Below are 24447 nucleotides of genomic sequence, written 5' to 3' on the forward strand. Positions count from 1 at the left end.
TATATGCTAGAATTTATCCTGGATCTTTTTTTTTTTTTTTTAATGTTTATTTTTTATTTTTTTTATCCTCACCCGAGGGCATTTTTCCATCTTTTGTTCAGGTAGAGTGGGAGGGAGAGAGAGGAAGAGAGAGAGAGAGAGAAACATCGATGTGAAGGGACACATCGAGTGGCTGCCACCCGCACGACCTACCAGGGCCGGGGACAAACTGCAACCGAGGTACGTGCCCTTAGCGGGAACCGAACCCGGGTCTCTCAGGACCGCAGGCCGATGCTCTAACCGCTGAGCCAAACCGGCCAGGGCTATCCTGGATCTTGATTACCCAAAGCCCAGCAGATGGATTGACTGTTATATGTGGATATTAATTATGCCCCCATCAGCAAAACATGATCTCCCTTCCTTTGAGAATTTGACCAACAGCCTTTTGTGATTCATGCAACTTAGGAATGGAAGCTGGAAAATAAAAATATCTCTGAAGTAGCCTATTTTTTTTCTTCATTTAAGAAGCATTTATTATTAAGCACGTGCAATATACTCAGTTAACATTTATTGAGAGGCTACTACTACTGTATGCTAGTCCTTATACTAGGTATTCAAAGGAAGAATCAAGAAACTTAAAGCTGCCCTGGCCGGTTTGGCTAAGGGTTGGAGCATCGGCCTGTGGACCAGAGAGTCCTGGGTTCGGTTCCCGCTAGGGACATTTACCAGAAAAAAAAAAAGAAACTTAAAATTTAATTATTTGTCCAGATGCTCTGAGCAATTTCCCTCCATAGTGTATAGGGTTGTTTTTTTGTTGTTGTTTTTCTTTCCTTAAGAGGTTGTTTTTATCTTTAAAATACCTCTTATTCATACTCTATGGTATATTTTATATTATGAAATTGTACCTTTTGAGAATACCTGTTTATGATTTATGCCTCCTTCTCAGAAATCCTGTTAAACAATTGCACTTTGTAGAATGACTGATAAGTAATCAATACTAAATGAATATAAATATTATATATTTTCTGAGAAGAAATTACTCTAAAATATTATCCTTAAATTATGTTTCCTTGGATGGCTTATTTTCAAAATAGTATGGCTTAATTGGAAGGCACAATAGAATATTTTTAAAGGATTGATTTACCTAAAGTAACCTATTATTTATTACTTTGATATTTTTTCAAATGTATACATTTTTTATAAATTATTATCACCCCTTTAAGGTTATAATTCATGGACATCTATGTTGACATCTTCTGTTTCTTTGTTTTTCATCTTGAGTCTAACTCACCATATCTAAAGACGGGGCTTGGATTTAGCTTGTCCTAAAACTGTGGGTTCTGTGTGATTCTAGTTCACTGGATTTTAATAAGCTGAAATCTAACTAACTACTCCTCATCAGCCTGAAGACTTTTTTAAAAAGTTCCATGTCTCTGTGCTAAGGAACAACAAAACTCTTACCAAATCAGTTTAGACTCATCTCCTGACATGAAAAGTGCTTTTTAGAATTATGAGCACAAGACTCTGAAAGGTGCTCAAAGAAAGATTATGTTAGATTCCCAGATAGGACTTACCTAGACAGAAAAATGAATTCTGGTATTTTATGAATATTCTCAACAAAGTTCAAAACTAAATGGATTTTCTCATTTCGTGTTGAATTTAGCCAGAACATGTTATTGTGTGTGAGCATTTTACTTAACCAAAGTTTCCCCCTGCTTCAGCATTATTTTGCTGGAATCTAAGAGTGAGGAAATGACTTCTCCCCTTACTTTACAATACATTTAAAAAGTAACTAATCTTTGTCCTAGCCAGTTTGGCTCAGCAGTTAGAGCACCGGCCCATGGACCAAAGGGTCACAGGTTTGATTCCCAGTTAAGGGCAGGTACCTGGGTTGCAGTTTTGATCCCCAGCCCTTGTGGGAGGCAATCAATTGATATATCTCTCTCATGTCGATGTTTCTCTCTCTCCCTCCTCCTCCCTCCTGCCACTCTAAAAATCAATGGAAAAATATCCTGGAGTAAGGATTGACAACAACAACAAAAAGCAATCTTTAAAAAAAAAAAAAATGTACAGAAGGGTATATAGATCCCTAAGCCTTATCCCCAGAGGCAGCTACTACTATAACATATGTATCTTCATGTTCATATAAATAGAAGTAAATGTTTTATATAAATGAATGTCCTTATAGAATTTATTTATGTCTATATTAACATCAACAACTGTATATCTCTCTTTCTTCTTAAACACAAGTAGGAATCTACTACCCATACCCTTCTATACCTTTCAGGGTTTTTTCTCATTTGGATATTGTTACACAGTATTATAGACAGAGTGTATTCTTTTATATGTCTGAATGGTATTTCTTTGCATGGGTGTGTCCCAAGACATATTAAACCAGTCTTTTCTTGATGGACATTTAGGTTGTTTCCAGTCTCTTGCTATTATGAACAAAGCTACGGTGAACAATCTTATCATACACACAACTTTGCATATGTAGTCTTGTAGGGCAATTTCTTTGAAGTAGAATTGCTGCATCAGAGGGAATAAGCACCACTGATTGTAACTGCCTGCCAAGAGGGTTGCACCAGCCCACTTACTCTCTCACCAACCATGAGTGTGTTTGTTTCCCCACACCTGGGCCAATTTTGTGTAGTACCAAATTTTGAAAGCTTGGTCAATTTGACAATGAAAGTAACATTTCAATGCTCAAAATGCATTTCTTTCATTCTGAATGAATTTGAGTATCTGTTTATAGGTTCAGAAGAAATTGTGTTTCTTTTTTTTCTGTGAAATGTATTTTTATTTTGAATATTTTAAAAATAATAATTCAAGAAGAAATAGATAACCTCTGCTAACCTTGAAGGATCTCACCCTTTATCCTTTCAGAAGATACTTTATTTTCTGAGCCTTTGAAAAGATCTTCACCTGCAAAATCTTGGTCATGTTTTCAAACTCCTCACTATGAAGCTTTCAGATAAAGATAGCCCTTCAGGACCTTTCCCCTAAATCAAAGTTCCTACCATTTGCTTCTTTCTATTCCAATTAAGAGTTATTTATAGGGACCCTTGGGTTATGTTGCTCCCTCCCCTCCTAATGATCATGCCTCTTAGGAGTTGATGCTATCGAATAGTTGAGTGGTCTCTTTAGCAAATGCACATACCTGTTGGTGCTTACATCTTTCAACTCCCACCCCCCCAACCCCAATTGTATGTTTTAACTTCCTCCAAGTACTTTTGAAAATTTTAGCCTAATGCATTCAGAGCACTTATCCCGGATTCTATATATTCTCTGGCAGTGGAAAGAGCAGTAGTGTGGTCTCTATGGAGACACAGGCTCCAGATATGGCTCCTTTCATTTGGATATTTGGTCTTGTCTGGTACCTTGGTCTCTCTGCACCGTAGGGAGCTCCTCAGAAACATGTATGGTTCTAATAAAGAGTTCTAATATTCCATTTTTAATTGGGAAGATTGCTGCCCTTGTAATAATCCTTAATACCAGGGATATTTAGGCACTTTTTGGTTACTTGCTTCTAATGAGTTAGTCTTTATTATGTCTAAAGACATCTGTGATGAGCATTGATGTTGTTCTCTCAGTTCATTAGGCTAAGCCAGTTGTCTTGGCCAAAGGAAATAGTTTTCTGGAAAGCAAAATACTTGAGCATGAGCATGGATGCACCACACATGTGAGCAATTTTCCATTCAGTGCCAAGGAGACCTGTAAAGATGACCTGCTACTACTCATGAAAACCACAACCTGTTTTTTCAGTCCTTCACTTCTTATTTGTTCTGTGTTGCCTTGCTAGTGCTAAGTGACATGGAGAATAAATCCCCTCCGCCTATTAAAGAACCTCTATTTTTTTCTAAAACTCTATTGCTTTCTCCGATCAACCAGTGAAGAATTGTATATGGTGCTCAAGAGATCAGTTTCAGGGTTAAAAAAAAAAAAAAGGTTTAGTTTTTTATACTCTTTCATCACCACCACATCTCCCTTTAGAGCTCTTTATTTTGTTTTTATATGGCTGTTCTTTTGCTGCTTGCTTTCCTGTTCTTGTTCAGTTTATAATATTTTATTCTGGAATGGAACATTTTATTCAACTGGGAATTGTCTTCGAGTACCTGAGCCTACCAAACAGCAGTGTTGGGTGGTATGGGGACCCCATGGAGTAATTTGGGAGCAGAAAGGGGCAACATTCTTTGTGTGTGTGTGTTTTTTTTTTTTTTTGTTTTTTTTTTACCTATGATGGGAACTGTATCCTTTCCCAGCAATTCGTCCTTCTGAGAATAACCCTCTCATTGTCCCTAAAGGTCTAGGGGAAATCATCAAATGATGTTACATATTACAAGGCTGCTGTGTTCCTAGGAAACATGTCATTGGCAGGGGGTCCCAGGGATGGACCGAAAGCTCAGGAACTGAGTTTTATCTTAAGCTCCCCTATTGATGATCAGTAACTTTGAGATAACCATTTAGTTTCTCTGGCTCTAATTTTACTAAGTGATAAATGGAAATAATTGGACCATCCAACCCATGGGGTGGTCTAGGGAGAAATAACTATAATAATTATAAAGTTGTTAGTGAAATAACAGCACAGCATAAATGGTTAATATTACAGTTATTGTAAGCTTTTACTCTCTGGGAGTATCTGAGAACTTTAAATATATGACTTTGAACATGTGGTTGCTTTTCTCCCACCAGGTATTATTTGAACTTGCCCGCTATCACGCCCCCTCCACCATCTTCCTGGACGAGCTGGAGTCGGTGATGAGTCAGAGAGGCACAGCTCCTGGGTAACAGACAGGGTTTTTTTTTTGGTCATCACTTCTCCCCTCTTGTAAGTGTGTTTGATGGTCGGAAGCCCATCGACATTTACCAGCAGAATGAGCCTATTAATAAGCCCACAAATTTTCTGCAGACACATGGAAAGGTCTTTAAATTAGATCCTGTTAACTGAATAGCTGATTTAAGTAGTTTTTATAACCGGAGGAAATGTCATCCTCCCTTCCCCCCTTCCCCACAGAGTGGTTTTCAGGCCTGAAGATCACCCAGCCCCACAGTCCCAGGCTGCCATAACATAACAGTCCTGCTGGCTTAAAATAGCTGCCTGTGACCTCCTCCTCTGCAAAGAGCCAAGTCCCGAGAGAGGCAGGCCTTGCTTGACAAGGTGTGTGAGGCCGGGGAAGCCACTGCTTCTCTGTGACATCAGGTTGTGCCTCAGCATGTCCCAATTTAAATATGTCACATATGTTATCTCTAAAGATTACGTGTCCACAAATATCCCCAGCAGGAAAGACTGTTTTGTTTCTAGTTCACTTCTCAGACTGTAATGAGCTTTCTGTGTGTGTATGTGTGTTTTCAGAATGCCTTTCTGTCTTGATTAGAGGTATTTTTCTCTGAAACTTTTTACTTAACTTGGCTCCTCTAGCTTGAAAAGAAACAGGTCTCTGGGAAATCTCAACATGACTGCATTTATTAATGGCCTCTAATGGTCTATCATCAAGGCAGAACTAATAGTAATAAAGAGCAAACAATCAGCTTGTTAAAAATATAATGAATATGATTTATGAAATTTTACTTATTGAAAACCATTTTCCCAGCAGGGAAAAAAAATCCATTAAGATCCATGGGACTCTTACCATTGATTAAAAAGGGAAGATTCCATGGCTTCATGGGTGCTGTCAGCCCCAGGCTGGGGCACTTGGCCTCCCTGACGGGAGCTGGTACTCTGCAGAGCCCTAGTGGTCATTCCTTCTGCAAAGCCCCTGGCCACCTGGTCTGCCTTACCCCAGTGACCTGTGCACTCACTCTCCATCCCTGGGACTTTGACTGAGCTAATTTGGAAATTCTTTATCGACTATCCTTGAGTGTGCTCTAGGTTTTGCACTGAATGTCTCTTTCCTTGTCTGGAACTTAAACCTAAAACCAGAATATTGAAATAGTCATGGAATCAGTGCAGGTACTTGGAAGACTTCTCAGGTCCTATTATGTTAGAAGAATAATAATTAGTGGCAAATGCTGAATAAATATGTAACTATACTATGAGACTGTCTTCTCTCTTAAGAAAAGGTAGTTAGATAGTAAGGGGCACAGTTGCTTAAAAACCACACACCTGATTTGAGTTGCCGCCATATATATGCAGAGATGAGAAGTTGAATGTCATGTTGTCCAATACAGCATTTTTTGTCCATCTGTACAAGTGAAGAGGAAGGAGAGCCTGCCGGATATGGTCAGTATTTCGAGCCACTTCAGATGTTAAGGTCCTGTAGTGAGCTTTCTCAGTGGAGAGGACTCTGGCAGAGGCGATGGAGCCTGGAGGAGGAATCTGCACAGAAGACTGCCTCCCACGTCGTTGTCTTGCCTCTTATCAAAAGAGTAAAACAGATTCAGACTAATAGTTGATCTCTCTTTTTGGGCAGTTTATATCCATAAATTATACTGTAGAAATACTTCCTGTGAACGTTCTTTTACGCCTGCTATATAAGTGAAAAGGATTCTTCTCAGTTATGCATTTAGAAAAGGGTAAAAGTACTTCAGGTGGACAGGGCCGGGCTGCATTGAAACTACCAGTGGTGCTATCTGCCCTTTGGTCATTTCTAATTCACTGCCAACCTTTGGTTTCCTTTTCAATATCATCATTATACTCATTTACGTCTCTCTACTGTTGTCTTTGGGAGAATGATACCGCATGGCTCGTTTCCTCCAACCCTCGTACGAGTGGCCCCTGAGAACGAGGCGGGGAAGGGTTGGCTGTCGGAAGAGAACCCATTCCACAGTCACTGAGCCATCGCTGTGAGAGCTGCCCTTGTTCTGCCCGGGAGAACCTCACCTCCTGCCTCTCTCCAGGGGAGAGCACGAAGGAAGCCTTCGGATGAAGACAGAGCTACTGGTGCAGATGGATGGGCTGGCTCGCTCAGAAGACCTCGTGTTTGTCCTGGCAGCTTCTAACCTGCCCTGGTAAGAGATTTAGAGAGTACATTTCGAATACATTTCATGAGCCACTGAGTACAGATGAAGACATTGACTGAGCACTTTGGGCAAAGCCTCATTGTTTGGTTCCAGGCCTGGAAGAGTAATCAGAGGGCTTTCCTGCTCAAGTCCTCAATCCTTGCTCTCTGTGCTGTAAAGAATCTGCCTTCATTGAAGGAACATAGGCCAGGGCTACCGCTGACAATATTTAGGATGGATATTTTGAGTTTAAAAACAAATTATTTACTATGTTTAAACAGGACTTTGGCAGAGAAAATATTCCAGAAATAATATATTTTGATTTTAACAGTATTAAAATTAAACTTTTTTTTTAAGTTAGGAAGAAAAATCTTTTCTTTAATGTTGCACAGTAAATAGAAAACTAAATAATCTCTAATTAAAAATATAATCTACTCCCAGAGTCTTTTATTCAAACTGTATCCCAGAGTGGTTTCAGAACAATTCTAGAAGTGGAATTGGGAAATAAGAGATGTTGATGAGGGAAAAAACAATATCTACATGGAGAGTATATTTAAAAATAATTATAATCTCTTTATAGTTCCAAGAATATTTTCATGTACATTATTTCTTTTGAGATTCAGGTTGAGACATAAGACAGATAATGAAATGCTGCCTTCCCATTGGCAGAAGGGCACCAAGGTCAAGGGAGGTCAACCCACCAAGAGTCAACCGCAAATTTACCACAGAGCTCAAACTTGTCACACTCTTGTCACCCCTGTCCTTCCATATCTTTTTCCACATTCAAAGATGAAACTCTTCTGTAGTGCATGCTGATCACCTGGGCTCCCAAAGCAGAAGTCACTGAAAAGAGATCATGACATTCATGTGTAATCTGCTATTTTTAATATATTCATAATTTAAACCTGGCTCCACCTCCCCTTAAATTTATAAGATGTTCTCTAACATGTTAAGGTGATCAGCATTTTACATTTTAAAGATACAGTAAAAGTGGGGTCTGAACTGAGATGTGTCATTTAAATGTGACTGTGGAAATCCTTCAGAGAAAGGATCTCTGTTCCTTCATCCATTTGAAACATAGCTGATCATAACACTTATGTTGTATGAAAACAGTTACTTTATGCATGGCTCTTGGAAGGTCTATGCCCCAGGGAGACTTAGACATTTTCTAGAGGAACAGAGAACCCTCCACTCCCAGTGACATCTAGCACTTTGTTTAGGAAGTTATTGTGCTGCCATCATTTCTCTAAGGTGATCAGGTTTTTATAAGCCCCAAAGAAGATTGTTCAGAGAGGGAGGAGGAGAAGAAGAAGGAGCTAACAGTGAAAAATCAAGTTAAAGAGGTTTAGAAGGATTTTCCTGAAAGAACTGCCTCTCAATATGTCAAATGGCAAATACACACATGCTTTCAGCTTGGATTCTTTTATATCACAGATTGCTTCGTTACAATGTACCTTGGAACCAGTGTTCTAACCCATATATCTTTGAGTGTTACTGGGATTTAAAAAAAACATTTTATTATGAAAAATCCCAAACACTAAAGAAGACAAAAAAGCACAATGAACTCATTTCCCAGTTTTAGTAACTAACAATCTTGCCCAACTAATTTCAACTATTCCTGCCCCACCTTGTTTGCTGAATATCTTAGATTATATCCCAGATTGTCATTTCTCACATATATACTTCAGTATACAGCTTTTAAAAATAAGCACCTTTTCTTATATTACCACAATGCCATTATTGCCCTCAACAAAATTAATATTAATTCCTTAATAGTACCTAATACTCAGTTTATATTCAGATTTCCCATGTTGTTCTAAAAATGTCTTTTTATAATTGATTTACTAAACTGATTTCCAGAAAAGGCTTGCATTTTGTAATTGGTTGTTCTCTTAAGTATCTTTTAATCTAGAAAAGACAGACTCCCTTCTCCCCCTTTGACTTGACTGTGAAGGAGACTGTCTTACAGGGGTGGGGAACCTTTTTTCTGCTATAGGCCATTTGTATATTTATAACATCATTCGCGGGCCATACAAAATTATCAACTTAAAAATTAGCCTGCTATATTTGGTGAAACATTTAATTAGTTCACTCCTGATACGATGGTTGGAACTTGTTCTCTTTGGTGAGGCGTGTGATGTCAGCTGGTATTGATTTCTCTGGCCTTATATGGCCCACGGGCCAGACCTTTGCCACCCCTGCTGTCTCCTTGTATCCTCATGGTAGTATTTAGCTTCTTTTCCTTACCCCTATAATTACTCTAGACTAAAAGTTAGATTGATTAGATTCAGGATCAATATAATTTTTTGGCAAATATACTTCATAGGTGATGCTGTGCACATCATATTGCACTGCATCCAGAGGTGGGCAATGTCCTGCTGTCCAGCTTTGGGTGATGCCAAGATGGATCAGTGGATTCTGGTGTACAGTGCACAGTGCCCCTCAATGTTTTAGCATCCATTGATGATCTTTGCCTGACTTGCTTATTTCACTAGGGGTGTGATTCTATCATTCCTTATGATTGATAGCTGGGATTATTCTCTATAATAGAACTTTCTCTCATCTAATAGCATTATTTGGTTACCCTGAAATGTAATTCATATAAGAAAAGCAGGATTCTTTCTCTTTGATTTTTAGAGTCATGAGTGGTGTCCTAGCAACCTCCAGTGGCAACCAATGAGTCTCTCTCTTTCTCTCTTCCTCTAATCTAATGACCTGTCAGGTATAGCCTCATTAATTTTTAAAAAATATTTGTTGAGATGTAATTCACACACCATATAATCATCTATTTAAAATGTATAATTCAATGGTTTGAACTATATTTATATGGTTGTACAACCATCACCAATAATCAATCTTAGAATATTTTCTTTACTTTCCAAAGAAACCCAATACCCATTAGCAGTCAACTCACCCATCCCGAGCACGAGGCAACCAGTAATCTATTTTCTGTTTCTATAGATTTGCCTATTCTCATAACTACAACTGGAATTATCATGGTAATTCTATGTTTAATTATTTAAGGAACTGCCAAACTGTTTTCCAAAGTGCTGCACCATTTTACATTCCTACTAGTAATGGATGAAGGTTCAATTTCTCCACAGCCTCATCAACTCTTGTTATTATCTTTCTGATCATAGCCATCCTAGTGATGAGACGTGGTATCTCAGTAGTTTTGATTTGCATTTCTCTGATGACTAATGATATTGAGCATCTTTCATGTACTTTTTGGTCAGTTGCATATCTTCTTTGTAGAAAAGACTTTTCAAATCCTTTGTCCATCTTCAAATTTGTCTTTTTATTACCGACAAGATTTGTTTTATATATTCTCAAATATATATACAAGTCCTTTATCAGATATTTTCTCCCATTCTGTAGCCATTAGTCAGGCCTGCCTGCCTGCTGGCCAGCATCCCTTCCTCCTTCCTCTCCCCTTTCATCCTCTCTCCCTTTCTTATCTGAACATTTTTGCTCCTCTTTCTCTCTTTCTGCCCTTGTGAAATATACCTCTGTTCCTCCTAGGCCTGGGGTATTCAGAAGACCCTGTGATTGGTTATTCTTCAGCAGCCCTGTCTAATAGAAATATAATGAGGGGCACATATACACTTTAACATTTTCTAGTAGCCACATTAAAAATATAAAAAGAAACATCCACTTTAATAACATTATATTTAACCCAAATAAACCTAAAATATTATCATTTCAACATGTAATCAATATTAAAATATTGTGGTATTTTATTTTTCATAGTAGATCTTTGAAATCCAGGATATATTTTACACTTATGGTACATTTAAATTAGGATTAGTCAGATTTCACGTGTCCAGTAGCTAACTGTGGTTGATGGCTGCTGTACTGGACAGTGCGGATCCAGAGACTGATTTGCCCCCATACTGCTGTGGCAGAGGTTGGTTATTGCCACCCAATATTCACTTTACCCAAAACAGAATTTTGGAGTTCAATTTCTTCTTTTTTTTTTTTTAAATCCTCACCCGAGGACATTTTCCCATTTTTTGTTTAGATAGAGTGGGGGGAGGGAGGGAGGGAGGAAGGGAGGAAGGGAGAGGGGGAGAGAGAGAGAGAGAGGGAGAGAGAGAGAGAGAGGGAGAGAGAGAGAGAAACATCAACGTGAAAGAGACACATTGAGTGGCTGCCACCCACACGACCCAACCAGGACCAGGGACAAACTGCAACCGAGATACGTGCCCTTACTGGGAACCAAACCCAGGTCTCTCTAGACCACAGGCCGATGCTCTAACCGCTGAGCCAAAGCGGCCAGGGCTGGAGTTCTATTTCTTAAGTCTTCCTGCTATTAGGTGTGACCAAGGCCACGCGTCTTTGTTATTTGCATAAGGTAGCGCAAGTTCCATGTGTACATTCTTCCCCAGACCTGGAATCAGCCACTGATTCAAGGCCCTGCTTCCCTTTCATGGGAAATGATATTTAGAGAATCACAGTCTCACTATTAGGGGTGCTCCCTGCTACTGGATTGTCATTATTTCTTGGCCTTTTGATTGGACAGAACTGAGAAATACATTGTTCTTTTAAAAAGTATTTAATTCCTGTCACACATGGGCGATGCGGCTGGCAGTGGAACAGGAGCATGAAGCTGTGTGACCAACGTCGTCTTGTTGCGACCTTGTTGGTGCTTCTCTGCTCCTCTGAGGCCCTTGGCAGGCAGACTACCTTCTTCTTTTCAGATGGTCACCGACTCAGTGGCTTAATTTTTAGCTTTCTTTCCTTTTTTCTATCTTTAAACTTCACTGGCCTTTTGTTTTTCCAAATACAAAGTATAACTGATGTACTCAAAAGGATTTAATTATTAGAATTGTATAAAATAGGAAATAAAAGCCCCCCGTAATCCTATCCCCTGCCTTCAGGACAACCAGGCTTACTAGTTGTATATTCTTTCAACATCTTATTTCTTAAATTATTTTAAATTTTTAATTAGGAAATATTTGATACATATAAATATATCATATATGTAAGTTGTGAAGCATAACACCAAGAATTGAACCCATGAACCCAGCATCTCATTTAACAACTGGAATATTCTCTACATTGTATTTTTGCAAGGGAGGAGGGGTTCAAACTTTTTAAAATAAAAAAAAATTTCAATTACAGTTTACATTCAATATTATTTTGTATTAGTTTCAGGTATACAGTATAGTGCATATTTTTTAAAAGGGGCAAATAATGAGTTCATACTAGTATTTTCCATTTAAATTTAAGGGTACAAGGTTTTTGTTGTTTTGTTTTTTTTTCCTCACCCGGGACATGTTTGTATTTATCTTCAGATAGAGCGAGAGGGAGAAAGGGGGGAAGAGAGAGAAAGAAACATCAATGTGAGAGAGACACATCGACTGGTTGCCACCCACACAACCCCAACTGGGGCCGGGGACAAACTATAACCGAGGTACGTGCCCTTTGCAGGAACCGAACCCGGGACTCTCTGGTCCGCGGGCTGATGCTCTAACTGCTGAGCCAAACCGGCCAGGGCTAAGGGTACAAGGTTTTTAATTAAATTTTTTAATTTTATATTTGTATGTTTTCTCTGTGAAAATCTTAGTTCTTAGCAACATCAATATAATTAATATTCATTTTATTCAAATGTGTGACTGTATTTCATATTTGTGTGTATAACAGCGTTTCTCAGTAATAACACCAATAATATGACTAACATTTTGATGAGGTCAATGGTATAGACCTGGCCTAACTAAGATGGAAGAGCTAATTCAGGATTTCTCAACCTCAGCACTATTGCCTCTTTGGGTCAGATAACTCTGTTCTGGAGGCTGTCCTGTGCATTGTAGGATGCTGAGCAGCATCCCTGGCCTCTCCCCACTAGATGCCAGTAGCACCATTCCCCAATTGTGACAATCTAAGTATGTCTCCAAATATTGCCAGGTATTCCCTGGGAGGAGGGTATCACCCCCAGTCGAGACTCACTGGACTAACAGTAGGAATTGACAGACATTAAATAGATATGTTGCTCCACAGCTAAACTCTCAAGTTTTTTTTTAATAACTCCATAGAATAACTGAACTTTGTGTACCTACACAAAAGGAAACATATTACATAAATTGTTCTGCATCTTGATTTTTTTTTTCTTAATAAAATATTCTGGAAATCTTCCCAAATAAATATAGAAAATTCTTCCTTTCTTTATAGCTGCTTGTGTGCCATTAGTGCATATGGTAATCACTCCCAATCACCTAATGGTGGGCATTTGGGTTATTCCTACCCTTTGGATGTTACAAATAGTGCTGCAATGAATAATGGTGTGCACATATCACTTTGTGTATGTGGCAGTGTATCTTTGGGGTAGGTTCCTGGAAGTAGAATTGTTGGGTCAAAGGGTTAATATGCATGAAATTATAGTGGAGATTGCCAAATTTCCCTCTATAGAGGTTGTACATTTTGTATTCCCACTAGTGTCCTGCTTTTCATTACTTAACATTATAGTAAGAACATTTCCAATGTCATTAAATAATCCTTGAAAATTGGCTTTTGTAATGGCTGCCCAAAATTCCCAAATGTGAATATACCATAATTTAGTTAATCACTCCTTCCCTGTTGGACATATATGATGCTCTCAACTTCTCTCTATTATACATAACACTGAAACAAACCTCCTTGAAAAAATATTAGAAATCTGCTTATTACTTTGGAACAGATTCTAGAAGTAGAATTACTATATCAAAAAGTATACATGTTTTTTAAGTTCCTTGTTGCACATTGCCCACGTTCTTCTCTGAGGAGGTAAAGTATTTTATCAAGAGTATTGGCACAAACCTTTATAATGGCTACAGAGTCTTAGGTGAGGGAATAAACTTATCTGATTCAAGCAGTCTGTCCCTCTGTGGGAAATAATTTAGTCATATCAAACTATGTCAAAACCCAGTCCTAAAATCCCCGAAGAAATTCTTTGCAATTGGGTAGTAGCGGTTCTTATCTACAGCATCTTTCAGGGCACTCGGCTGTCCTTTACTGCTTGTTAACTTACCAGTTTCCCCAGACAGACCCATCCTGTCTCAGAGGCATCTCCTCCTCCTCGGCAGTGAGGGGGCACGCAGCATCTTTGTTTATTCAGGGCTTCTCCTCCAAGGAGCACCTCTCCTGATCTATAGCATCACAGAGAGGACAAGGAGGAAGCACAAATACTAGCTCATCTGTCATTTGATGTGTAAACGAGCGATGAGAAGAATAACACATGTTGCATCATTAATATTACCACTTAAAATAACAGCCATGGAAGAAATGTTTAGTGAGCACAATTAGGGCTAATTTGACCTGCCTCGATTTGTTGAGTATTCAGAAACTCAGGCCTAGGAGTCCAGAGGGAAGCAAAATACTCAATAGGACCATTAAGGCAAATGCCATCTTTAGCTATCTATTTAACTTGGTGGTAGTTTGTACAAATAAATTGTGAGAATTGTATGTGTGGGGCATGTGGACACTCACCCTTTCCTTGCTATTTGCAAAAGGGTTAGAATTTCCACTGTCCCTCTTAAAAATCAGACAGCTGGTATGACCAAATTCTGGATTTAAAAAAACAAAACACTGCAATTCCTGACATTAGAAGAAAGCATAACATCAAAGAGATTACTGCACTGGGAATAGTTAGAAATATACCTGTGTAAACCACTTCTTCCCATATGAATTCACTCCTCTCTGGTATGATGCTTCTAGAGAAGTGTATACATGTGATTGCAGAGCTCAGCAGACACACCCAGTTCTTTCCACAATGACTCCATGCATCCTCTGGGCTCCAGGGGGAAGCTGGCCTCGGGAGGAAATGTAGGTAGGAGTCAGCTTATGCAGGGCTCACTGTGAGAGACAAGGTAACCTTCAATTCTTTATTCATTAGCTCTCCACCATCTACCAAAGAATACTACAAGTCCTTAGCCTGCTCTTCAAGGGTTGCCATGACTGCTCACTACAAGGTGTTTATGGATGTACTACAAAGACTTAGCTTACAAAACTTTGCTTTTCTCCAGCCATGCTGACATAGTTTGAACTGAATATGTTTGAATGAATGAACTAGAATTGTTTGGTGATCTCTGTTCCAGGAGCCACATAGTTTGATGAAGAGCCAAACCAAGAGGCTGAGAAAGGCTCCAGGAGGTTTGGTGCAGGGGCCCAGGTGCTCAGGTGCAAGGCCTGATAGCCCATGTAAACTGTCCAGGTGGCCAGTGGGCTTTTCCACCTGTGTATAGCAGTGGGCATAGGTTCAGTGGCCAGGCTCTGAAGTCTGTGACTTTCTCTGAGTCTCACCTGTCACTCTCACTGGTTGCTTTCGACCTTTGAGGTGATGGAAGTACCAGATAACCAAAATAAAGAAGACATGAGAACAGAATAACTAGTCAAAATCACAGTGTAAGAGTATAAGGGAGTGTTTTCTGGTTGCCACAAGTTAAATTTTTTCTTATAAATATATTGGCATAAAGAATAATTCCTGGGTACATTCCATTTGTCCTTTGTTTCCTCCTTTGTATGATTATATTATTATTGATGTCATTAAAAGTGCATTCATCAGGCCCAGCTGTCAGCAAGTTGCACTTATTTTGTGCCCACAGGCAGTTTTGAGGTAAATCTCTTGCTTTAGGGCATTAGTTGATCAATACTGACATCTATAGTGAGGGATTGTTTTCCCACCTCCCTCCGCATGAAGTCACTCTGGATGGGATGGGAAGTCCAAGAAGAAGGGGCCCCTACAGGACCCTCCTCTGCAGCCCCCTGCCTTTTCAGGAGGGGGCAGCTGGTCCAAGAAAGGCCTTGGGAAAAAATAGGACAGCTTTTGATCACCCCTAGCTCTGCCCTTTTTCAGCTTATTCACTCTTCCTTCTTGGTTTTCAGTCTGATCTCGTTTTATTTTACCTCTGAAGTTTACAGGACCAACACTCCTGCACTTCAAGCCCAAAACCTTTATTTACTTATAAGTAGGAGTTTTCCTTATTTGTTTCTGTATATTGGAGACTTAGCAGTGACAATACACTTGACAGGTGGTTAATATTGCTGAACTGAACTAATTCCTAAAATGTGAGTTTGTTTCTGCTCTCCCCCCCCCCCCCCCCCGGGTCTAATTCTCCTCCCACTAATTCAGCCACATCTCCCTGCTGTCGAAATCACCCCTGGATTCATTCAGACACACAGGTGTTCTACCAATTTCATCTTCCTGGAGGCATGTCTTCTAGAGCCTTCTTACCAACTCCAAACCGAAGTGATTGTCCTCTGCACCCTGTGTATAGAGGAGACCCAGGGAACTCACCTCATCATCTGAAAATCCCTTCTCTTTCTGTGTCGGACTGTCTGTTTCCTGGATCCCATGTGACCCTTTGGTTTGGTTTACTCTTTCAGTTTGATCCTCCAGTACTTTCCTGATAAGGTTATATGGGAGGTAAATTTTTTTTAAGGCTTTGCATGTTGAAAATACTTTTATTCTATCTACCAACTTAATTAGTGGTTTAATCAAGATTTTTCCTCAGAATTTTGAAGGCATTGCTTTCTTTTAATATCTCATGCTGCTGATGAGAAGTCTTATTCTTAATCCTTTGCATGCAATCTGTGTCTCTCTGGAAGCTTTTATGATCCTCTGTTCTCAGGGTTCTGGGATGTCACCATCATGTGACTTGGGAGTCTACGAAGAGTGACTGTGCTGGCAGCAGACAGTGACTGAGGTGCAGGCTCCAGAGTCCCACTCTTTGGGTTCAAATCCAGTGCCACCAGCTACTCAACTCTGTGCCTCAGTTTCCTCATTTTACAATGGAAATAATAATAGTACCTACCTCATAGGGTTATTATGAGAATTAAATGAAGTAATATCTATAAAATGCTTAAAACAGTGCCTACCACTTAGTGTTATTTATACATTATCTTTTATTAATATTCAAATATGAAAAGAAATCTCTTAGAGTTTTTCAAAGTTTCCTTGACCCCGTGTCTTTACTATAAATGTTGGTCTTGAGATGGGGAATGGTTATACAAGGGAAGAAGTGTCTGAGTCTCTGATGTGAGATGAATTTCAATAGGGTGAGGCTGATAAAAAAAAAAATTGGTAACTGTTATTGCTGGTAAGACACCCCTGATGTCTTACCCCTGGAGTCTCAGCTCAGGACTGGAAGAATAACAGGAGGAAAAAAGACACAATCTTTGAAGAAAGCTTGTCACTCCAATTTAGAACTCAGATATGTTCCCTGGAAGGGTATTTTTGTTTTTCAATTTCAAAGGAAATATCATGTCATAGATTCAAGAATGACAGTAAGAAAAATGGGAGGATGCTTTGGAGATGCTCAGTGTCTTTATGAATGAGAGGTATCTGGTGATGATGCTTTCATTGTTAGTCTTTATTATTGGCTAAGCTGGACCAGCACACAGGCATGTCCTAATTTCTATACTAGAAGTCAAACGATTGTTATCTTCCCTTCTAGGAACTTGAAATTTAACAGTTAAAGAGTTCATGGACTTACACTCAAAATTACCTATTGATAATAGAAATGATAATTCTATTTTTGCTCTGGTTAATGAGGCCAAGCTCTACATTAAATAATTCCAAATAATACATTTAGAATTAAAAATATTTAAATCACCATTTTGTACAACTTTTGTGAAATTGATTTGAAGACCATTAAGAGATCCTAAAACCACTAGTTGAAAGAAGTATTCATATGGTGCCAAAGTACTGTACGTAGAATACGCAGGGTTCCTTTGCAGTGGACAGATATGCTGTCACCAGATGATCCCAGTAATTAAACAACACACCACTAATAGTGAGACAAACCAACAGGTGGATCCCAATATAATAAATATGAAGACATCATCATCTATGCATTATAATTGCCAAAAATGTTTATCCTGATTCTAATAATGAAGCTTTAGATCTGACTTCCACCTTGGAGAACAGAGGATAGAGGAACCAGGTACTGATGCCATGAGGAGAACACCAAACGAATCCAGAATGTGGGCCATTCTACCACCAGCTTTATCTTTTCAAAATGGGGCCAGGGCAAGGAGACCGGTCTACATTATGAGATCCAAGAGATATAAGCATCTGTAATGCATGACCCTTGATAGGATTTTGGTTTAAAAAAACTATGAAAGATATTTTTGGCATGATTGGAGAGATTTTAATATGAAATGAGCATCAGACACATTATGCCATCAATGAGAATTCTGTCGGGTGTCATAATAGCATCGTAGCTATGTAAGAAATGTCCTTTCGGGGTGGGAAGGGTGCCAGCAAAAGCATTTAGGGGTGGGGTTTCATAATGTAGTTTACTTTGAAATAACTTAGATATGAAGCAGATATGGCAAAATGTTAACTATTGTTGAATCAAAGTGGTAGATCTATGGGTATTTATTGTTTTACTCTACTTTTCTATTTGTTTGAAAATTTTATACTAAGACATGTAGGGAAATAAACTGCAGATGTAAAATCGCATAAACCTGGCCTGACAGTGTTTTGGAAGGAGCACGAATGAGGGGGCCAAAGGGCCACATTTGCAGTGGGCACCCTGGAAGGGGCACTGGCTCTCTGCGTTCACCAGAGCAATGGAGTGAGAGTCATTCGCTCCACAGTGTATGAAAGTTTTGGAAGAATTAATGTACTTCCCAGAATGCCCAAGTTATTGTCGGGAATAATTTACTCACTGGCAGGATCAGATTTAATAATTCATGTTACGACTGCAATGGAAATGCTCTGTTTGGTTGTTAGATCATTTTCCCCCAAATTAAGTCACTTAACATTACCTCCTTTAGATATGGTATTTTTAGGATGCATTTTCTTTTTTTTAACCAGCTGTTTCTCCCAAGCAACATAAAGTAATTGTCCTATCCATTCAGGCCTAGATGTAGTGACAGTTAAAATGCAGAATTGCTTCCTGCAGCGCAAACTTGTACTTAAACTGTGCTTGTTGTTTAGGAAGTGAGTTTACAGCCCCAACCAGTTCCTCTGTTTCTGACACGATTTCAGGGAGCTGGACTGTGCCATGTTGCGCCGCCTGGAGAAGAGGATTCTTGTTGACCTCCCCAGCCGGGAGGCCAGGCAGGCCATGATCCACCACTGGCTGCCGCCGGTGAGCAAGAGCAGAGCCCTGGAGCTGCGCACAGAGCTGGAGTACAGCGTGCTGAGCCAGGTCAGCTGCCCTGGAGAGACACCTGTAGGCCAAGCAGCCACCACAGGACGGTCAGCTAGGCAGGGTCCTCTCATGAGCTGCTTGGAGCCTCTTCCTAGAGTCACTTAGAAAAGATCCAAGCTCCCCAACAACGAATGAGCCTCTTCTTCATGAAAGAATGAGCTCTCTGTCACTTGGAAATATTCAGGCAGACAGAAAGAATATCGTGTAGTAGAAATAGCATAGGGTTTAGACCTGGAGAACCTATGGTGAAACCCTGGCCCTGCCACAGCTTACTAGCTGTGTGACCTTGGGGGAATCATTCTCTGAGCCTCAGCTTCTTAAAAGAAGTAAAATGGGCAACAGATACACCACAAAGGATCCCTGTGATGATTAAATGAAGGTCTTTCATGTCCAGCTGGTGTGGCTCAGTGGATTGAGCGTCATCCCACGGACTGAGAGGTCCCAGTTTGAATCTCAGTCAGGGCATATGCCTGGGTTGCAGGCTCGATCCCCAGTGGGGGATGTGCAGGAGGCAGCCAATTGATGTCATCTCTCTCACATCAATGTGTCTATCTCCTAAATAATCTATAAAAACATATTTTAAAAAAGGAGGTCTTTCACAATACAAAAGCTCTAGGTACATACCTGTTGCCCTCACTGTCATTGCTATCATTGCCTCCTCTGAGTGAACACTTGAACTTGATGTTCTCAAGGTTCCTCAAAGGCAGCAATGGTCTTCTTATAAGAACAAAATTGTCTACTTAAATTTGATCATCCTTGGATTTGGCACAAGGGCCTGTTAAGCTAATGTGGGTGGTCCAGTCCTTCACCAACATCTCACAACAATATTTGGATGGAGTTAGGAAGTTGTTGCCCAGCTTCTGAGGTTATCTAAATGTGTTAGAGGTCTCTCTTTTCCCAAGCATTACCTCTCTGGGAATCTTTGGATAGTGTCCATGGGGGGCAGAATCTCAGCAGGGGCTCTGATACTGGGTCCTGCCCAGGATGTGATCACCACCAGCATCCTGCCTGCTGACCAATGGCTGGCTTGTGGCTGTTTCAGGAGACTGAGGGCTACTCGGGCTCGGACATTAAGCTGGTCTGCAGGGAGGCAGCCATGCGGCCTGTGAGGAAGATCTTCAATGCTCTGGAAAATCACCAGTCAGGTAAAGCTGGGACCACAGCAAAGGTGCTCCAGGAGGGAAATTTGTGTTTAAAAATCTAACTTTTACCAGTAGATGGAGCCTTGCGCTTGTTCTTGGTAGCTCTTTACACTCCACGTTGTTGGTCCTACCTTCTTCCTGCACTCGGCTCCTTCCTCCTCTGGTGTTGTTTTGGATCCATTTTGCCCCCAGATGATAAACTCAGGGCTCAGGCTTTTATTTCTCTGGCACACTATGATGTTGGGCTGGATCCACTGCAGCACTGTATAAATACTAAATAAAACTTTGATGATACATTTAAATCACATATTTTTGTCTGGACTTCAGGGGCTGAGTTGTACATTAAAGAATTTTTTTCTGAGCCCTCTTTAGTCTTGACTTTTCTACATTAACCATTAAGAATGTTGCATTATGCATTGTCTTGAAAGAAGGTCTATTAGCATAGCATTTCAAGAGCATTGATCACCATAAGGTCGATTGTTGTGCTGTTACTGTTGTTTTTATCCAGAGAGCAGCGATTTACCGGGGATCCAGCTGGACACAGTGACCACTGCCGACTTTTTGGATGTGTTAGCTCACACCAAGCCTTCGGCAAAGAATCTGACTCAGAGATACTCAGCCTGGCAAAGTGAGTTCGAGTCTGTTTGAAATCACGTTGACCCTGACCTGGCCACAAAGACAACCACGGAGGCCTTCTGGTTTATTAGTGTTAAGTGGAAGAACATAATGATTGGAATAAAAAAAAAAGTTATTCTTTAAGACTGAATTAATTTGGACAACTGTATTGCTTTGGAAATGAGATATTTTTGTTAATTTTTCATAACTAATAGCAAAATATTAAAGAGTTCAATTACAGGTAAATGTGCCATTAGGCCATGCAATCGAGATTTTTCTTACAATTAGACTCCTTAAAATGTTGACACACACTTTCCTGCTGAGCTCCTCATTAGTGACTGTTTTGTAAAGATGTAGTGAGGAAACGTGTATTGGAATGCCCGAGGTGGCTCTGAGTTGGGGAGCCAATTAGAAGTTAATCTTGACAGACCATCTGACCTGCTGGCAGTCCAAGGGTGGATAAGGATGGGATCAGGAAAGGAAGTGTGGTCTATTTCTCTTGACAATGTTCTGAATCTCACCAGCTCTCCCTAATTCTGACCTCAGCTAGTTTCATCAGCAGCAAACCCCTGCCAGAGCAGGCCTCACTCGGAGATGCCACTCCATCTCTAGAACTGACAGCAGTGGTGACTAGCACCCCACCACCACTAGCTACCAGTTTGTGCGTCTTGAGTTCTGACCTAGTAACTAACATCTTTTGACTCTTCACATCCTACATGCATTGCCCTTCTCTTTCCATTACCTTGTCGGATCCAAACTTAGGATGGAGTACCTGAGCTTCTAGAACAGTCGCCCCGAGTCTCCCTGCTCTTAAGCTCCTCCACATCTCCTTATGGGTCATGAACAGCTGGAAGCGTCTTCCTAGAAACCCACAATCTGAGAAGCATCTACTTTTCAACTCCTGATAAAATTTGAAGGCTCATGGGTCTAAGTAATGCCACCCCGACCCCCAAGTAGAACTTATCTACAGTAAGTCACAATCTTTTCTCTTCCTTGACTTGTTTTCTTTATCCCTGCAAGACAGGCTTTTTCTCCAAAAGAAACGTCCAGGAAATGTTCTCTGAACTAAATGGTCTCAGGCCGCAGTACTGTTCAATTTCCAACATCTGTTTTCTGTGCTTTTGGGCTATTTTCTTGGTCAGGCTGCTAGCAGACATTTCTTGTGGCTGTTAGCCCATTTGCTTGTGACTACTACCATCCTTTCCGATTTTATAAAAATCCCAGTTAGCTAGAAGCTCCACTGTTGATAATTTGCTGTGGCTGGACAGTGTGCACTGTATGTGTAGTTAACAGTGAACAGGTGAAGGGGCAGGAGACACTCCTGTAGACAACATCTTCTGTATCCATACCTTTGGCCCTTTTAGCTTACTACCTATTCCTGACTCCACTCAGGGTAAAGTGTGGTTTTGCCATCCTTCACAGTAAATACATGCAATCTTCTTCCACTTCCAGAACCCCACACACAGTCTACTGTGTACTGAACACACATCCACATCCCTCCTCCATTCCTTTTAAGTATCTCCAAGTTCTCCTGGCTGATGTGGCTCGGTGGCTGAGTATCGACCTGTGTACCAAGAGGTCGCTGGTTCCGTTCCCAGTCAGGGCACATGTCCAGGTTATGGGCCTGATACCCAGTGTGGGGCATGCAGGAGGTGGTCAATTGGTGTTCTCTCTCATCAATGTTTCCCTCTCTCTCTCCCCCTCTCCCTTCCTCTCTCTCTAAGTTCAATAAAGAAAAAAAAAATCTCCAAGTTCATCTTTGTATAATTCCATCCTCATTCAATCACATATTCAATCCTTCTCCCCTTTTTCTCTTGCAAAGTCTGTCTACAAATAATTGTGCATGTATGTTTTTAGGTCATGCTTTTATTTTGGTGGCTTTAAAAAAAATCAGTTTTATACATTAAAATGACTTCTTGCTTTTAATGAAATGAAATGTAGCTCTTTTATTCCTCTGCCCTGCCCCTACCACACAAACATGTCTTTCCTTCTCCTCCCAAATAGTTATGATTTTAGGTTAACTCAAAAATCGGTATTATTTCTGTACATTGTTCACTGCAGAGCCAACTAGTGAATTAGGATTACATTTTCTTTTTTGATGACTTTTGTCTTTCCTGGAACTAATAACTTATTTTCATTTGCTTAGTTTTGTTTTTTGCAACACATTCTCAGATCTGTCAGATACCCATCAGCATTATTTCCAAATGGCCACATACCAGATACATTTTCAATTCCACCCCCATGCCCTCTGGTCCTGGTGTTGTAAGGGGAAGGGAACCGAGGATCACTATAGCAGCAGACATGTACCCAATTCCTATTGTCAGCCCTGCATGATCTCACTGTGGCCCATTGCCATGCCCACTGTCCCCAAGGCCGTAACTTTCAGGGCTTCACTTTTCCGGAAGATAAACCTCCATTCTCCTGCCCAGGCTGGGGGTGCTCATCTGGCTGCTCAGGGTGGGCAGGGTCTGGGGCTCCAACCATTCTGTTTGCCAGCTTTGAACTAATTCCTTGCTTTTCAGCCCTGCCTCACACCTCACTTCCTCTTTACCTAGTTATCTCCCAGACTTCAGTCTTCGAGGTGGTTCTTCAGGACGAATTTTGGTTTTCTTTGAGCTGATTTTAATTATCAGCATTCCATCCACTTACCATCTTCCAAATCATTGTACCCTCTCATCCACTGACGCTCTCTTCTACCATTCTCTCGTGGGTTGCCCTCAGGGATTTATACTTTCTTTCTTCCTTTCCTCTAATTCTAGTGGGGCTTTGAGAGAGACCAACTAACATATATGATTAATCCACTATGTTTAGAGTCTGTTATTTTTTAAGTAGATTAAAAGCATATCTTAAGTTATAGGGATATAGGAGATTGGCCTATTAGTTGTTGGAGGTAAATTTAACCTAATCCAACATGTATTTTCTTCTAAAGCAGAAGTCACAACTCAAATTCTTTTAGGAACCTGGGATGTAGTAACACGTTGTCAAGTAAGCAGCATGCAAGACAAGGAAGAGTTGGAGACTATGGGGAAATGGAGAGGGCCAAAACTATCTGAATGACCACTGTGACTCACCTCCAAGTGAATGTAGAAGTTCGGACCTAACATTGCCAGATCTTCCAGTCTTCCTAGGGAAAGCAGTAACTGACCTGCACTTGAAATACCTAGTAGATGTTTGCAACAAGGTTAACTATCCGCTCTACAGTTCCGGCTTGTTCCCACACTTCACTCAGGTCACCGTGAGAAGCCTTCCTGGATGGACCATACTCAGCTAAGATAACCCTCTCACTCTTGTTGGCTGTGTTCATCTTCATCACTTACCAGTACCTCTGTTGTATCGAGTTTGGTATATGTTTCATCTCTATACCCTACTCAAATGTTACCGCCATGGTTGTGATACTCTTCTCACTGCCACTGAATGAGTGAAACATTCTTTAAAATGGCACAGGCCAAAGCACATGACCTCTCCTCTGACAGGACTGTACCACTGCCTTAAACTTGTCAGTGCCCTTTGGACTCTGAGATTTATTTTTATATGCATCAATTTCCCAACTAGAAGATGTGCATCTAAGGAGTTAGGGCTATATTCTGCTCTCTTCCTTAGCGCTTTACCCACAGTGGGCACTTCATGAATGGTTT

At 40.4% G+C, this 24447-nt stretch overlaps 1 protein-coding gene across 1 annotated transcript in view; it reads left to right on the plus strand.

Moving 5' to 3' along the window:
* Positions 1–20869, plus strand: part of KATNAL2 (katanin catalytic subunit A1 like 2) — a 68450-nt gene extending 47581 nt beyond the window's left edge. Inside the window, 5 exon segments of the mRNA XM_036245166.1 lie at positions 4672–4763; positions 6817–6927; positions 18890–19052; positions 20098–20200; positions 20706–20869. Coding sequence (XP_036101059.1) covers positions 4672–4763; positions 6817–6927; positions 18890–19052; positions 20098–20200; positions 20706–20845 — 609 coding nt within the window. The 3' untranslated portion in view covers positions 20846–20869.
* Positions 20870–24447: the final 3578 nt, after the last annotated feature.

This window comes from Molossus molossus, unplaced genomic scaffold (assembly GCF_014108415.1).
Source record: "Molossus molossus isolate mMolMol1 unplaced genomic scaffold, mMolMol1.p scaffold_m16_p_6, whole genome shotgun sequence".
Taxonomy (NCBI): Eukaryota; Metazoa; Chordata; class Mammalia; order Chiroptera; family Molossidae; genus Molossus; species Molossus molossus.